Here is a 16,490-nt window from a genome sequence, read left to right as displayed (position 1 = left end):
ACTTAAAGTATATAAGCCAAATTACTCAAATTGAAAGAATAGGAACTAAAGTAATATTTGGATAATACTATAGGAGCGAAAAGTGTAATTTTTCATTTTTTATCAATATTTTTGAGTAGATATATAGTCACGTGGTATTTCAAGAGTATTAAATAATTTCATGCCTCATCGTGATAATGGAGAATATAAAATTAATAAATTTTATAATATTTTTTTTCTTATTTTTTTTATAACCAAGTGTCTGAGTTAGTTTACGCACACCTAGACTAATCCAAGTGCCTTAAAATGAACGATCGGACAAACCTCTAGTAGCTAATCCTAGTATCCTGAAGTAAACGATCGGACAAACCTCCAATAACTCCAAGATTTATGATATTTGACTTTCGTAAGATTTGAACTTACGATCTCTCGAATGGTAAACCCTTTAATTGATTTCTTCTCTCACTAAGTTAAATCCTTAAGATTATATTTATTTATTCTTATTGCTATGGGGCTTGTCTTATTATTAGAGTGGACCCGATTTTAAGTGGCTTCTCTCCTATTTACTTTTTAACTGGACAGTCCTGTTTATGGTGTAAGATTAGGCCGCATCGTTGTTTTGTTGCCACATATAATTGAAGCAAAACCCAATACATTTTAATAGGGTGCTCGCGATTCGGATTTGGACGGTTTGTGAATCAGTTTGGATTGATCCACATTTATGCGGTTTGAGGAAAAGACAACCCAGAACTACCCACTGTTAGAATATAATATGTAAAGTGCTGCTTTAATAATTAAGTTAGTATAATAATTAGTATGCTTTAATCATTCTGTTTTCTCTTTTGGCTTGTAAGCTTGTAACTCCTCTATATAAAGGAGCTAACCCATAACATTTAATACATCTATCAATACACAATTTATTCTTTCCTTTTATCTATACATGTTATACATTAAATCTTTCATGGTATCAGAGCTATAAGATTTAGGCCTATATTTCTTTCTCACAGGCGGGCAGTCGGACGGCAACCTTGCCTTCACTGCCCGCTGGAGTTTTCTACACATACCTTCACTCCGCTGCATCTTCAACTCTCACTCTAATTAATTCTTCCAAATCCTGTTTCCCTGAAGCTCGGGAATTGCTTCAGTATTTGAGTTAGTAGCTCCGTCTTCCAACTTGTCACCAGTTTCAGGATTCCCATTTGGCTTTGCCATTACTGAACCACTAGCAAGAGCCCCATCCATGTTCTCCAAAACAACACCTACTCCAAGGACATGAAACTCCATTTCCATGGCTCATGCCATTTTCCGAAACAGATTATCTACTTTCAAGTGGTCGGCCTACGAGTGCTCCATCTGCCACAAGTCTTTCCTCACTAGCCAAGTCCTTGGCGGCCACAAGCGCCGCCACAAGTCTTTCCCCACAAGCGCCGCCACCACCACCGCCAACGGTGGAGCCGGTAGCGGTGTCACCTCATCGGGGGAGGACAGACGGAGCACTCACACACACAGATGCACACACGGGTTTAGGGAGAGGGAGAAGAAACCATTAAGAGACACCCATGCACACCTACACACGGACATGCACTAGCTCTCTCTCTCTCTTCTCTCTCTCTAACACAAACCCAGCACACACACTGATACACACTCACGGCACACACACACCCATCACTGCCATACACCCAGCAGCTCACATACACACCCATCACCTCTCCCTCTCGGCATACACACACATATGCATGGCAGCTCTCTCCCTCTCGGCAACTCTCTCTTCTTCCTCTCTCTGGCATGAGCTCTCTCGGAGATGAATAGCCACAAAACACAGACCTCTCGCTCTCTCTCGGGGGCAAAACCCAGCTTGCTCACAGCCCATGGCTGCCACTCCAGGCGTCGTCGTTGTCACCGGCGACCAACACCACCTACAGCCTCATCTCCGAAGCTCTCTCTCTACTCCACAACCGAGCCACCATTACAGCTTTCATGTTCTTCTTAGGCCGAACCTTCAACCAATCCAACACCCCCAAACCGTGGTCCCTCTCTCTCTCTGATACATATATTCTATTTCTAAACCCATGGAGGGTAGAACAACCTGTAAAAGCTTATCCATATACTTCTCTCTCTCTTCATCCAACCCACCAACTTAAGCCGCTTTTTGTCCCCCAACCATAATTGTTTCCACCACCCACCTTTCTTTTTATTTTCTTTTTATATATATATATATTTTTTTTTTATTCTCACCAACACGGATACCAATCTTCCTTTCTTTTCTTTTTTTTTTTAATCACACCCATCCACCGCCCAAACTTTATTTTTTTTTATTATAAAGCTTAATTCCCCACTCCCTCCTTTTTTAGTTTTATTCCTCATTATATATTCATCATCACCATACTTATCCTTTCATCACCGTCACCATATATTTTTTTTTTTATTCGATTCCCTTACTTTTCACACCCAAAAAAAAAAAAAAAAATCCATTCACCCCAACTCGGTTTTCATTTCACACACTTGTCATTTCTTCATGCCGGGGATCAACCCCGATCACAATTTTACACCAAATAAACACAACAACAAAAAAAAAAAAAAAAAAACAACAACCAATACCACAACCACCACATCCACCGGCGGAATTTTTCTTCTCTACTCTGCCGCCAGTCTCTTCTTCTTGCCTCCGTCCTGGGCGGCCCTTGCCGGTGCTGCCTCCGTGTTTCCCACTCCACTGGGCACGATCACTACTCCCTGCTCCTCCCCTGCAGCATATGGCGGCCCTCCAAATCGAAACATCACGGTGGCCTTCCGCTTCAGCTCCTTATTTTCCGCCTTTAGCACACTTATCTCTGCTCGCGCATCCTTATACATGCGCTGGAGTAGAGCCAGTTGGGCGTTTAATTGTTGCACCTCATTTGTCCTACTCTGCAGCCGGTGCGACAGGTTTGTAACCGCTGTCATGGTCTCCACACATGACTTCAAAGTATACTGATTAGCCTCAATATCAGTTTGCACTGCCATTTTTTGCTCCACCGACCGCATCGAAAAGTTCAACGGAGCAAAACCAGAGGCGCTTGGTTGAGGTTCACTGGCCACCGCACCAGTTATCTCTCTTGTTGACTCGTTGAGGTCGGGAAAGAGAGTCAGCAGACCATGGGACGAAGAGGCCATATTCTGGGTAGCTGAACGGGAAGACGAGGCCATGTTATGGGTTGCTGAGTGTTTCATAGAAGGGTTGGTTACAGAGTGTTTCAAGATTTGCAGCTCTTAGCGACAAGCTCTCAGAGAACGAAGAGGTTTCAACTGGTTTGTTATGCTTCCAAGCCTCAGCCTCCGCTTCGGTTTATAAAGACCATGATGAAGAGGCAGACACGCGCATCATGCGCCGCTCGGCGCTAGACGACAACATGGGCGCGCCTTTTGATGGCACGCCTTTTGAAAGATTGGGCACGCCTTTTGAAAGATTGGGCACGCCTTTTTATGGATTGGACACGCCTTTTGATGGCACGCCTTTTGAAAGATTGGGCACACCTTTTGAGGGCTCGATATATCTATCTACATGTATATCTTTTGGGTAGCCTATCTACACACTCATACAGTGTCTTCTACAACGGTCAGCTTTATCACTCCCTTTGTTTCAACCTCCAATAGGTTTCTATCTTCACACCTATTTGAGTTTGAGGGGGGGTTATACATATATCATGTATCATGGTGAGCATGGTTACACACCATGGGAACCACCCAAGCCACCCCATGGCGCACTCCCTAAGTCGCCCCCTTGGTGCACCACCACTAGCTTCTACAACGGTCCGACATGACCCCATAAACTGTTTTTTACAACAACGGTCTGACACGACCACACAGTGTCTGCTACATCGGTCCGGCATGACCTCGTAAACTGTCCTGCTACATCGGTCCGGCATGACCTCATAAAGTGTCTCCTACAACGGTCTGACACGAGCATACCGTGTCTCCTATCCTGTTTTATTTTATTTATCAGTTTATTTTCCTGTTTTGTTCCTCTCTCCAAACTCAAGTTGGTTGGTTCCTATCCTCCTTGAGTTTGAGGGGGGCTGTTAGAATATAATATGTAAAGTGCTGCTTTAATAATTAGGTTAGTATAATAATTAGTATGCTTTAATCATTCTGTTTTCTCTTTTGGCTTGTAAGCTTGTAACTCCTCTATATAAAGGAGCTAACCCATAACATTCAATACATCTATCAATACACAATTTATTCTTTCCTTTTATCTATACATGTTATACATTAAATCTATGTAGTTTGCGGTTTGTGCAGATACGGTTTGCGGTTTGTGCAGATACGGTTTGCGCATTGAATTTTTTTTTTCAAAAATTTATTTTTGAGCCTTATTTTTTTTCCATTTTGAAAATATTTATTTTGGGTCATTTTCTCCCAATTTTCTAAAATGCTCCAATATTAATAATTAATAAATTAAAATTTATAAAATTAAAAACACAACAAAATCAATTCTTAACACAAACAAATCATTTAAAATCTTAAATCAAATCATAAATTAAAACAAGTATATATTTCAAAATATTAAACTAGAACTCTATATTCATTAAGGAATTTAAAATTTCAAATCACACTTCATCCAAAACAAGTTCAGTTATGCAACAATAATAATATCATCAGTATTTATTCAGTTTCAGTTGATATAATGCTATTAACAAATGTAATGCTAGAGTAAGTTCAAAGAATAAAGAGTATTGTTTTAGGCAAAAATATCTAGGTAGGATATAGGAATAAAATTAATGGTTAAGATAAAATATATATATATATATATATAATAAAATATATATATATATAAAAGTGCGGACGGATTCTTGCGGGTGCATATTAAACCTCATATTTCAAACTGTATTTGCCCGCATTATATTTGTGAAACCGCCCATTTATATGCAGATTGAGCGATTTTTACGGAGCAGATAGACCGTTGCACACCCTTACATTTTAAAAAAGCAAACGTGAGTCGATGTCGTCTTTCCGTTAAGAAAGTAAACGTGAGTTGACGTCGTGTTTCCGTCCTCTCTCCTCCATCTAATGAACCTCTTACTCTCTCTCTCTCTCTTTTTCTGTTTGAATCCCAACCTGTTTCTAATCTGAGAGCCAAAAAAAAATCTAATTAAATTTTTTAATATGAAATTAATATGACATGTTTTAAAATTTAAGTATCAAATCTAATTAAATTGTATATAACTGAAGTTTAAAAAGTATTAATTTATAAATTTTTATTTTTCACTATTTATATTATGATTAGAATTGTAAATGAATTGATTAAAATCTAATTAAGTTTGTTTGAATTGATTAGTGTATCAGTGTGTTTGGTTTAAGTTTTTTGAATTAAATTTTTTGAAAACTCAATTTTTTGGTTTCCGTGTTCTTTTATTTTTAGTGAATATTTTTAAAATTCTAAACATTTTTTTTACTTTTTTAGATGCATCTTACTTAGATGTATCCAAAAAGTAAAAAATTTGTGAAAAAATATTTTAAAAATTTAATAAATACATAAAATTACAAAAAATGTACTGAATTCTCGTATTTTTTTGTATTTTTGGTATTTAGTAAATTTTTAAAAGATTTTTTTCACGAATTTTTTACTTTTTAAGTATATTTATATTAGGTATGTCTAAAAAGTAAAAAAAAAATTTACTTAAAATATTTTAAAAAATTCAGTAAAAATAAAAAAAATATGGAAAACAAGAAATTAAATTTTCTGAAAAGTGTTTTTAAAAAAACACAACCAAGCAAGCTATTGAACAAAAAATGAATGGACTGTTCATAAGCAATTTGAATTGAGTTCATTTAGAACTCATTCATTTATATTTATGAACAAGCTCTGGCCCAACTTTTCAAGTTGTTCAAGTACAAATGAACTTGACTGAACAACAATTATCAATTGGCTACATTTTGGCTATTTAAACAAAAAAATAATTTAAAAAATTAACCGTTTTGCTATGACTTTTTTAGGTGATAATTGTGAGAAAAAATAACGAAATACATTTATGCTTGATAACTGCTAAAAAACTAACATTTTTTTTTCAGTAATTTTTTTTTAACTTTTCAAATCATAGTCTAGAAGGATAAAAAAATAATTAATAATAATCAACCTACCAAATTTTTTCCAATTACAAAAAAGTTAGTATTGTTTAGCATTTGTCAAATTCATAAGTTTTTTAATCAGGAGGTTAGGAGATTGGACCTCTGCACTTGGTGTGGGTTCAATGTTCCTCCGCTGTGCGAATCCTGACTTAAGTGGAGCTTGTCTTGGGAGATCGATGCAAGTTCTCAGGTTATAGTCTCCTCGCTCGGAACGGCTAACAGAATATCCTAATGATCTCTGCAAGGGGCGCTGCCTTAGACCTACGGGAGGGTAGGGAGGATTTTCCTGTAATAAAAAAAAAAAAATCATAACTTTTTTTAGCAACAATTTTATATTAAAAAAACGTTAAACTGGTTCCATCAAAACAAAACCATTGGTCACTCGATACAATTATACATCAAAATATAACATATATGTTGACCAATTAAGAGTGTAATGCTTGATGGGGATTCATCATCCAACACTATTGTTTAGATTTGTAGAAACATGCAAAACAACTATCGCCAATTTCCCTTACCAAACAAATCAAAGTGTTCATGCTAACAAACTCTTGCAATGAGAAACCAAACTCCCTTACGAACCCAAATCAAGATGAACCAAACCCCCCCTCACTAAAAGCAACCACAAACACTGAAAACAGTGAACAAGAAGAAATTAAATACTAATGCTTGTTACATGGGTTAATTAGAAAGCTTAAGGAACATGGACATTGCACAGTTAAGGAAAAATAAGAAGAATGACTTGTTTGGATTCGTAGCCTTTTCAACTCGAGTTCTTAAGCCCGTAGGGGTGTCTTTACACCTAGTGCCCTAAAACCGTTTGGTTTGGGAGTCATTGGCCCAATGCTTGTTACATGGGTTGATTAGAAAGCTTAATGAATTAGGACATTGCACAGTCATTTAAAAAAAAAAAACAACTTTTGAAAATCTTGGCTGCAACAGGTTAGTTTTTCTGTATATGATGGGTGTTATTATGAGTTACACTAGGCTATTATAGTGGATAGTTAACTAATATAGAGATTACACTTTACACCGAGGGTATTCATGACTTTTCTACTAGTATGCACAAGTATAGGGAACTTTACTTTTGTATTAATCTAGAAATCCCCTAGATGTTGATTTGTGATTATGTATCAATTTTAAGTAGAATATAACAATCCCAATCAAACAATCAAGACAAAGAGACACAACGATTTTAACGTGGAAAAAACCACAATTGGACACCTCCAACTGTGATTAAAAAACCACGGGCAACAGCCACAAAACAATCCACTAAGAAGATTTAAAGGAATTACACAGGTATACTCTCAATTACCTAGCGAATCCACGCCTAATTGAACCAACCTCTATGTGCCTCTTCCAACCCGTCTTCACCTCGGAATTGTCTTTACGATGAGCCACCCCGGAATCCACCAAAGCTTCAGGCTCGAATTCTTCAGAATCCACCGAAGAACAACTCTCTCTTTTGTAGAACAAAACACAACCTTTGATGTACTCTCTTTAAACCATGAGTTGAATACTCAATAAAACATCAAAGAGAACTCACAAAGTATCCCCAGATATAAACCCTAGAACCCAAAAAGAAGATCTGGAGTAGTTATCCTAAAATCTGACCCAACACGCGAATTTATAGAATCTGTCCCGTGATCTCCACTCGAGCGCCCAACAGCCCGCTCGAGCGTCTTCAACAAAATATGCGCGAAATATAACAGAGGTCCGCTCGAGAGCTAGAGAGCCCGCTCGAGCGCAAAATTACACATCTCAGTATTTTTACAGGCGACCAAAACTGCTGGAACCAGGAATTCTCTGCTCGAGCGTGGGTATGTCCGATCGAGCGGACAGGCAATTTTGAATGCATTTTTGCATTTTGCTTCAGGGGCGCTGCCCCTCGACCCCGCCGTGGCGCTGCCCCGGACCCACCAAGGGGTGCTACCCCCTAGACCCCCGCAAGCTGACCGGGCAGCTCGATCCCCGTCATAATCAGCGAAGTGGCAATCTTGAAAGCATTAGCATCACAAACTTCTCTGAAAGGCACAATTCGGGTTGGATTCGCATCTAAACACTCATAGCCTCACTGAAATAAAAATGCGAATAAAATTACAACTCAAAGGAGTTTTGTCAAACGGAATTGCCAAGAAATAAAACCTAACAGTATTTGAAAAGCAACTACAAGGAACTAGACTAGAAAAATGTCGCTATTTTATTTGATTTATTTAAATACTTTATTATATTTATATTTGCTAAAATTCACCATTAATCTTTAATTAAAAGTTGAATTGAGAGGAAATAAAAATAATCACAAGAGTTGTGTGGATCCAAGCATTGCCGCGTGGCATAGTTATAGATTATCATGTATATGACAATTATCAAATTCTTATCAAACACTGCATTAGTGTTTTATGTTGTGCAAAACTTATTAGGATATGAAATCTTATCGATATAGAAGTTCTTCACAACCGGAGATTGTTTGGGATACGACTTCTAGAACATTCAAATTACTTGCTACGTAAGTCACTGGATATTATAAATAGACAACACCCTCATGGGTTGAGGTATGCAATTCCTCTCTATGAATTAGTCTATTAAATATTTTGATAATATTGGAAGTTGACTTGGGCATCGGAGGGCCCCCAGTTACGGCTAGGGGTGTTTTGTCTTGTAGATAACGATTGCGTGGTAGTGCTGATCATCTTCTTCGTTGGATTTCTTTATCATCAAATACGGTATTTTTTTATATCCATACAATTGGCACCGTCTGTGGGAAGCGATAGAATTCAAAAAAAAGATAAGCTCCTGTAGATAAGTTGTTGTTAACATGATATTTGACTATAATACTCCAACCATTAGCTTGATGACAAATTACTTCCACTCTTTTCTGTTTTGAAAGAATATTTTGTTTTATTAACGGTTTTGGCCTATTATATAATCTGGGACCTCATAGGCAAAACAAGATTGATGATGTTGGATGAGTATCGTATGTGTCAAGATTTCCATGAGAATCTAATTTTGTGGTTAGAATTATCCCATTGACAGTCATTGCGTGATATAGCCAAATTTGCAAATAAAGTTTGAATTAATATGCGCAAATTCCTTGTTACATGGTCGATAAGCAAGAAAGAAATATCTTCTCAATAACTGGACCTAGCAACCTCGGCCCGGTTGGGCAATTGAGTCACCTGATTGCCCAAGTAGACTAATTGACAAGGAAGAAATTACTTTATATGCTTATAAGAAGACAAGCAACAACCGAGCTTTGGAAGTTAAATTGCCGAAGTCATGAAAACTTCTATCGTGATTACATCACACTAAAGTCAGGGGGCAAAAGAGTAGATGAATCCGAATATGACTGAATAACGAATAAATCGAAGCATGACTTATAAGTCCTTACAAAAAGGCAGTGGCTTCCTAGCCAAGATATTATATTGAATTTTTATTATTTGCAGAGTATAGATTTTATGCATTATTACTCTACGGATGAAGATATTTTATTGTGCTGAATTTTGATTATCTATGGAGCATATATAGAGTTTATGCATTATTATTCCAACCACGAATACATGGAAGATTAAATTATTATCAGATTTTTATTATCTGAAAAATATGAGTTTTTATACCAAACGTGGATGAAGACTATTATTTGGGTCAAATATGCTGAGATGGAATTCATGCTTTATGGATCATGGGGGCAATATGAATTACGCTACCCTTTGGTTACAAATTTTATCTCTTTGCCAAGCTAGTTTGGGCAAGAGATAAGTTAGTAAGTTTGGCCAACTTGAAAAATCTTTATCGAGCGGGTTTTGCTTGGTGAAGTAGATTAGCAGGTTTGACCAATTTTGATAATCTTTGTCGAACAAAGTAATTTGACAGGTTTGACTAACTTGAAAAATCTTTGTCGAGTGGGTTTTGCTTGGTGAAGTAGATTGGCAGGCTTAACCAATTTTGAAAATCTTTATCGAGCGGGTTTTGCTTGGTGAAATAGATTGGCAGGTTTGACTAACTTGAAAAATCTTTATCGAGCTGGTTTTGTTTGGTGAAATAGATTGGCAGGTTGACCAATTTTGAAAATCTTTGTTGAGCAAAGTAGGTTGGCAGGTTTGACCAACTTAAAAAATCTTTGTTGAGTGGGTTTTGCTTGGCGAAGTAAGTTGGCAGGTTTGGCCAACTTTGAAAATTTTTGTAGAGCGGGTTTTGCGCAACAAAGTAGGTTGGCATGTTTGACCGACTTGAAAAATCTTTGTCGAGCAGGTTTTACTTGGCAAAGTGGGTTGGCAGATTTGAGCAACTTTGAAAAATTTTGTAGCGTAGGTTGGTGGTTTGTCAAACAGTGGGATTCCTTGCCAAGTGGGTTTTGCTTTCCAATAAGCAAGTTGGTGTTTGGGTAAGTCCTAACGAGATTAGGCGTTCTTGGAATAAGACCTAACAAGGTTAGGCATTTTCAGAATAAGTCCTAATGAGATTAAGCATTTTTGAAATAAGTCCTAACAAGATTAGGCATTCTAGGAATAAGTTTCAATAAAGCTAGGTATTTTCGAAATAAGTCCTAACAATGTTAGGCATTTTGGAAAAAGCTCTAGCACCCATGTATGGTTCTAGTTAGACAATATTACTCGGCTATTTTTATCAGAACAACAGAAAGCTTCCACTCTTTTCACTAGGTTCAAAGAGAATGAAAGCTTGGGGGCAATTGAGAGGGAATAAAAATAACCACAAGAGTTATGCCGATCCAGGCATTGCCGCGTGACATAGTTATGGATTATCATGTATATGACAGTTATTAAATTCTTATCAAACACTGCGTTAGTATTTTATGTTTTGTAAAACTCATTAGGATATGAAATCTTATCAATATAGAAGTCCTTCATAACCGAAAATTGTTTGGGATACGATACGACTTCTAGAACATTCAAACTACTTGTTAAGTAAGTTACTGGATATTATAAATAGGCAACACCCTCATGGGTTGAGGTACGCAATTTCTCTCTATAAATTAGTCCATTAAATATTTTGATAATATTGAAAGACTGACTTGGGCGTCGGAGGGCCCCCGCCTACGGCTGAGGGTGTTTTGTCTTGCAGATAACGATCGCGTGGTAGTGTTGATCATCTTCTTCGTTGGATTTCTTCACATCAAATGCGGTTTTTTTTTCTTTTATATCTGTACAGATGATATGTACCAAGAATCAGTAATCTCATATGAGTAGTCTTAGCCTATGTTTGGGAAGTTGGATTTGAAGATTTTTTTGGCTAAAATAGTCACAAAAAATAAAATAGAATTTTTAGCCTAATAAGACAAAATATCACATCAAACCCATAATTATTACATCTTTCTCTCACAAAAAAGTCAAAAAAATCAAAAAAACCAAAAATCCTTCCCAAACTAAGGCCTCGTTTGGGAATAGGCTAATTTAGTAACTTTTTGGCTATTTGGCTAAAAAAGTAGGTAAAAAAAACTTATATATTTGGGATGACTTTTTGGCTAATTACGAAAAGATGTGCAAAAAGTAAAGAGAAAAGAAAATCTTTGACTTTTTGGTATGAGTTGTTGGGTTTTTGGTTAAAAATGTAACTTTTTGACTTTTTGACTAAAAAGGTAAGTCCCAGGCTAAAATAGCTAAAACAGCCAAAAAGTCAAAAAGCCAACCACTTCCCAAATGAAGCCTTAGGCATAGAAGGTGGACAAAGCGGAGCCTTAAGCCTCGAATTATGTCTAAAAAATGGAATTCTAAATAATTTTAGTTTTTATGTTATTTTTGGTTCATTAAAATAAAATAGAACGAAATGATCATCATCATAATATCTATTCTCACATTTGGTTCATTAAAAAAATTATAAAGAAATAATTATAAATGGAATCATCACAATCATTTATCAATATAAGAGAATAATCATTCATGAAAAGGCTAATAAATGGCTATTTCATTCTATTTAATTTCATTTCAGTAAATTAAATACTACATTGTGTTAGTAGGTTAAAAATGAAATTTTACAAGAAAGATTTGAAAACAATTATTTTAAACTTTGTTTGGTGACTTGACTCTTTAATATAAAAAATTATCCTGTAAGTTAAGAAGATTACGTGACCATATGTCTACTAATCATTTACCATCTGCCCATGATTCGATTCAATTAAACTTTTTGTAAGTATCAAAACAAAAAAATGATTTTTTTTTTTAAACTCATGTTATTATTTTTCTAATTCAACTAAGGAAAAGAAAACAAGTTATTTCACTTAATTTTCTTTCTATATCCATCATTTTGTTAAGCTGATAGAATTCAGTGAAGTCACCATGCCCTCTCACTGTCAGAATGGCAGCTCAATAAACTTTAGTTAGCCAAAGCCCTCTGGTCATTTTCAAATATATTTATTCGCTAAGGAAAATGCTACTATAGAAATTAATAGTTTATACAATTTTTTTATTAATTAATATGTCATACACAGGATCGGAGATAGGAGAAGACTAAGGGGGTATGGTCTTTTGTTTTGTTAAAGATATTTTTTGTTACAACACTTTAAAAAATATATATCTCATTTTATACATAAAATGATACCTAGTACAAAATTATATATATCATTCTTCTCCCATCTTGTATCTCTTCATTTATTTTCACAAAAAAAAATTCTTCATCCTATTAGAAAATGCTTCCATGGTGTTTGATATATTTTTTTTTTTTATGCATATATAATTTATATATCATATTATACATTTATGTGTGTTTGTGTACATGGTAAAAAAAAATATTCATCCTTCGGCTTTTCCGGTGATAAAATTCAAGTTCTATCCTAAGTCATACAATAATTAAGCTTTTGAATCTGAATTTCACTTTAATAATATGATACGTATAATATTATACAGGTAAACTATTTTTTTCTTCTTTTTTATACAAATTGATCTAGCATTAAGTTGTCCCTATCATTTAATTTTGATTACTCTAATTTCAGTACCAAGTCTTTATTATTGCATTGCAAAAAAAATTTTTTGTAAGTTTTGTACTTTGTATAGCCTTACTTTTTTGTTCACGAATGCCCTAAGCACATTAATTAACAAATTCTAAAATAATTGTATATTCTTTAAAATGTATTGATTTCTAGAAGAAAAAATATATAATTATTTTAAGTTTGGCCTCAAATACACTCAAGGCACATGTTAGCAAAAATCTCTTTTTAAATTGCTATGTTGTTATGGGTGGGTCAAGAAGTGTGGGTAAGGTGGGTAGGGTTATTAAATGTGGCATCACCTAATTAAAAAGTTTTATTCATTTGTGTAAGGGAAGTGAAAAGCAAAGTGAAGTCAAAGAAACCCAATGCTTACCTTTTTTGAGAATATATTATTTTAGTTGATTTTTTAATTTTTACGAAAAGATATATAAAAAAATAGAGAGAATGATGTGATTGAGAATTTTGTCTGCCATATTGGGTCTTTGTTAGGTTGGGCTAAGAAAACAAAAAAAAGGAAATGAATAGGTATTTCTGAAAATAAAAATAAAAATTGAAATTATTTGCCCAAAAAGTTAGATGTAAAATGAAAATCTGAATTTGGCGAAAAAAGAATCAACATTAAATAAATGGAAAATGTAAGTAATTTCAATTCCCTTTCATTTCTCTTTTTCTAAACAAACTATATGGGGTAGCACAGCAGTGGCTGTGGTACCTCTATTTGAGGTGTATTATAACTTTATTTTTATGATCCAAATCGTTCACTTTATAGGGTTTGTTGAGTGCTTCATGTCTATCAAAAATCATATTAATCAGATATCAACAAATATATGATCGATAACCAAAAAAATAAATAATAAGTTTTTCTTTTGAGAAATAGCATAAACAATATGCAACTCAATCATACAGTTATTGATATCCGATTAATATGATTTTTTATAAGCATGAAGTACTTAACAAATCCTACAAAATAACGGTTTTGATTATAAAAATAAGACCATTATATGCCTCAAATGGAGGCACCACAGTCACTGTTGTACTTTTTAACACAGCAGTGACCCTTTTTCCAACCATAACTCATACATATATATATATATATATATATATATATATATATATATATATAAACAAGGAAACATATACAGTCAAGGGCCCAATTATTTTATACAGCTATTAACCTTTGTTTTGGACTATTGATTATAACTAGCATATGAACCGTGTTATCTACGGGTTAAATAAATAATTAAAAATAATTTTAAAATTAAATAATAAAAGAAAATTTATTTAAAATATATATATAAATAATTTAGAATGAATTAAATTTTAACTATTTTATTATAATATATAATACAATTGTTATATCATTAATTGTATATTCTAAGTTCATAATAAAAAACATATGTCATAATTTAATTGGTAAAGATGAAAAACATAGAATAAATTTTTTTAAAAAATTATATTTATATAAAAACAAATTTTATTTTATAATTTTTTTAGTTTTAGTTTTTTCTATGTTAAATTTTGTCATAAAATTTAAACATACCTTATAGAAATAAAACAATATATATTTTGATAAAATCATTAAAATCGGTCAAAGACCAACCAACTTACACAAAAATTAATTAATTAAACTTTTAAATTTCATTTTATTTTAAAATTTAAACTGTCTTCAACTGAAATATGCACAATATTATAATATTTAATGGAAGTATAGGTTTACTTTATATAAGTGAAACAACTAATTTTTTTCTCCTTTTCTTATTTCAAATCAAACAATATCAGTCATTTAATCTTTAATTTATTTTGAATCAGACAAATCTAACTAATATATTTTAATAAAGTTGCTAAGATTACTTTATTTCTAATCAAACAAATTTAACTAATATATTTTGCTAAAATCACGGTTAAACCAATGAATCTGTTAAATCGAAAATGGTTCAGTCTAATCGGGTAGGTCAAAAGACTAATCAACTTATATAAAAATTAATTAATTAAAATTTTTAAATATTATTTTAATTTTAAAATTTAAACAATCTTGAACTAAAACATACATAACATTACAATATTAAATAGGAGTATAAGGTTCATTTTGTATGAGTGAAACAACTCACTTTTTTCTTATTTTTCCGGTGTGGGATATCAAGATAATTTTTTTCAAATATCATAATAATTAAAATATAATTATATAAATGAAAAATAAGTATTTATCAAATAAAATTCATATAAAATTAGTTATTATAATTGAAATTGAGTTTGGGTAAAACTTAAACAGAAAAGACATGTAGATATGAATTTTTTAGAAAAAAAATAAGCTTTTAAATTTTGCCACTCAAACAAAAAAAAAATACTACTTTTAATAATATATATCTATGATTTGATAATTTTAAAAATAAATCATTGAAAAAACTGACAATATTAGAACGGATCATTGCATAGAAATACGCAAAAATAGAATGATATTATATAATATATGTACATGTAGTATGCATTGGTTTGAGCTTAGCACTAGAAAAATTGTAGAAGTTTATCCTTGAGAGAGAGAGAGAGAGAGAGAGAGAGAGAGAGAGAGGTGTGGTTCAAAACAATGGGGATATATAAGTGTATCTTTTTATACTGTTATACTTCTTTCATTATAATTCACTTTAATGGAAATAAAAAGGAAAATGAAGTGACAGAAGCTTAACGCTTAGCTTTTATTTGGTTGGGCTAAGAAAAACAAAGAAGAAATTGGTTGGGCTAAGGAAAGAAAGGAAAAAAATGAATATAATAATTTGAGAATTTTATAAATGGATTTTAATAGAAATAAAAAAGGAATATGAAGTGAAAGTAGCTTAACGCTAAGCTTTTATTTGGTTGGGCTAGGAAAAACAAAGAAGAAATTGGTTGGGCTACGGAAACAAAGGGAAAAAATTAATATAATAATTTGAGAATTTTATAAATGGATTTGGCTTGGTATGCTTATTTTGAGTCTGATTTCGATGATCTGAATCATTCACTTTTTAACACGTTGAGTAGAATATTCATAAAAAAAAAATCAAGATAATCAGATATCGATAACTATATATTTGAATCAAATTTGTATTATAAAAAATGAATTGCTATTTTTGAAATTATATTTGTCGTCAATTTTTTTAAGATAAATATGTTTCAAATATATAACTACCGATATTCGATCATCTTAATTTTTTTGCATAAACATTCTACTTAACAAATGCTAAAAAATAAACGGTTCTAATCATTAAAATTGGTCTCAAAATAAGTCTACCAAATCCAAATATTCTCTCAAATTGAGATGACAATTTAAGAGAAACCAAACTCTTTAAAAATAACATACCTAACAAAATGAGAACGGGCCATTAAATTGAAAAGCCCAACAATAGAATGTAATTCGGGAGATTCTATTTACACTCAAAAAATCATTAAGTATTCTCAATTTCTAAGTACACCCTATTTAATTATTTAAAATTTT

At 33.2% G+C, this 16,490-nt stretch overlaps 1 protein-coding gene across 1 annotated transcript in view; it reads right to left on the bottom strand.

Annotated features, from left to right (window-relative positions):
- LOC114282305 (uncharacterized) overlaps nt 1-1,059 on the bottom strand; it is a 2,459-nt gene extending 1,400 nt beyond the window's left edge. Inside the window, exon 1 of the mRNA XM_082872293.1 lies at nt 1,044-1,059. Coding sequence (XP_082728419.1) covers nt 1,044-1,059 — 16 coding nt within the window. The remainder of the gene's footprint in view (nt 1-1,043) is intronic.
- Nucleotides 1,060-16,490: the final 15,431 nt, after the last annotated feature.

The sequence above is a fragment of the Camellia sinensis genome, chromosome 5 (assembly GCF_055761805.1).
Source record: "Camellia sinensis isolate YWXY chromosome 5, ASM5576180v1, whole genome shotgun sequence".
NCBI lineage: Eukaryota > Viridiplantae > Streptophyta > Magnoliopsida > Ericales > Theaceae > Camellia > Camellia sinensis.
This window is presented reverse-complemented; position numbering and strand designations above follow the sequence as displayed.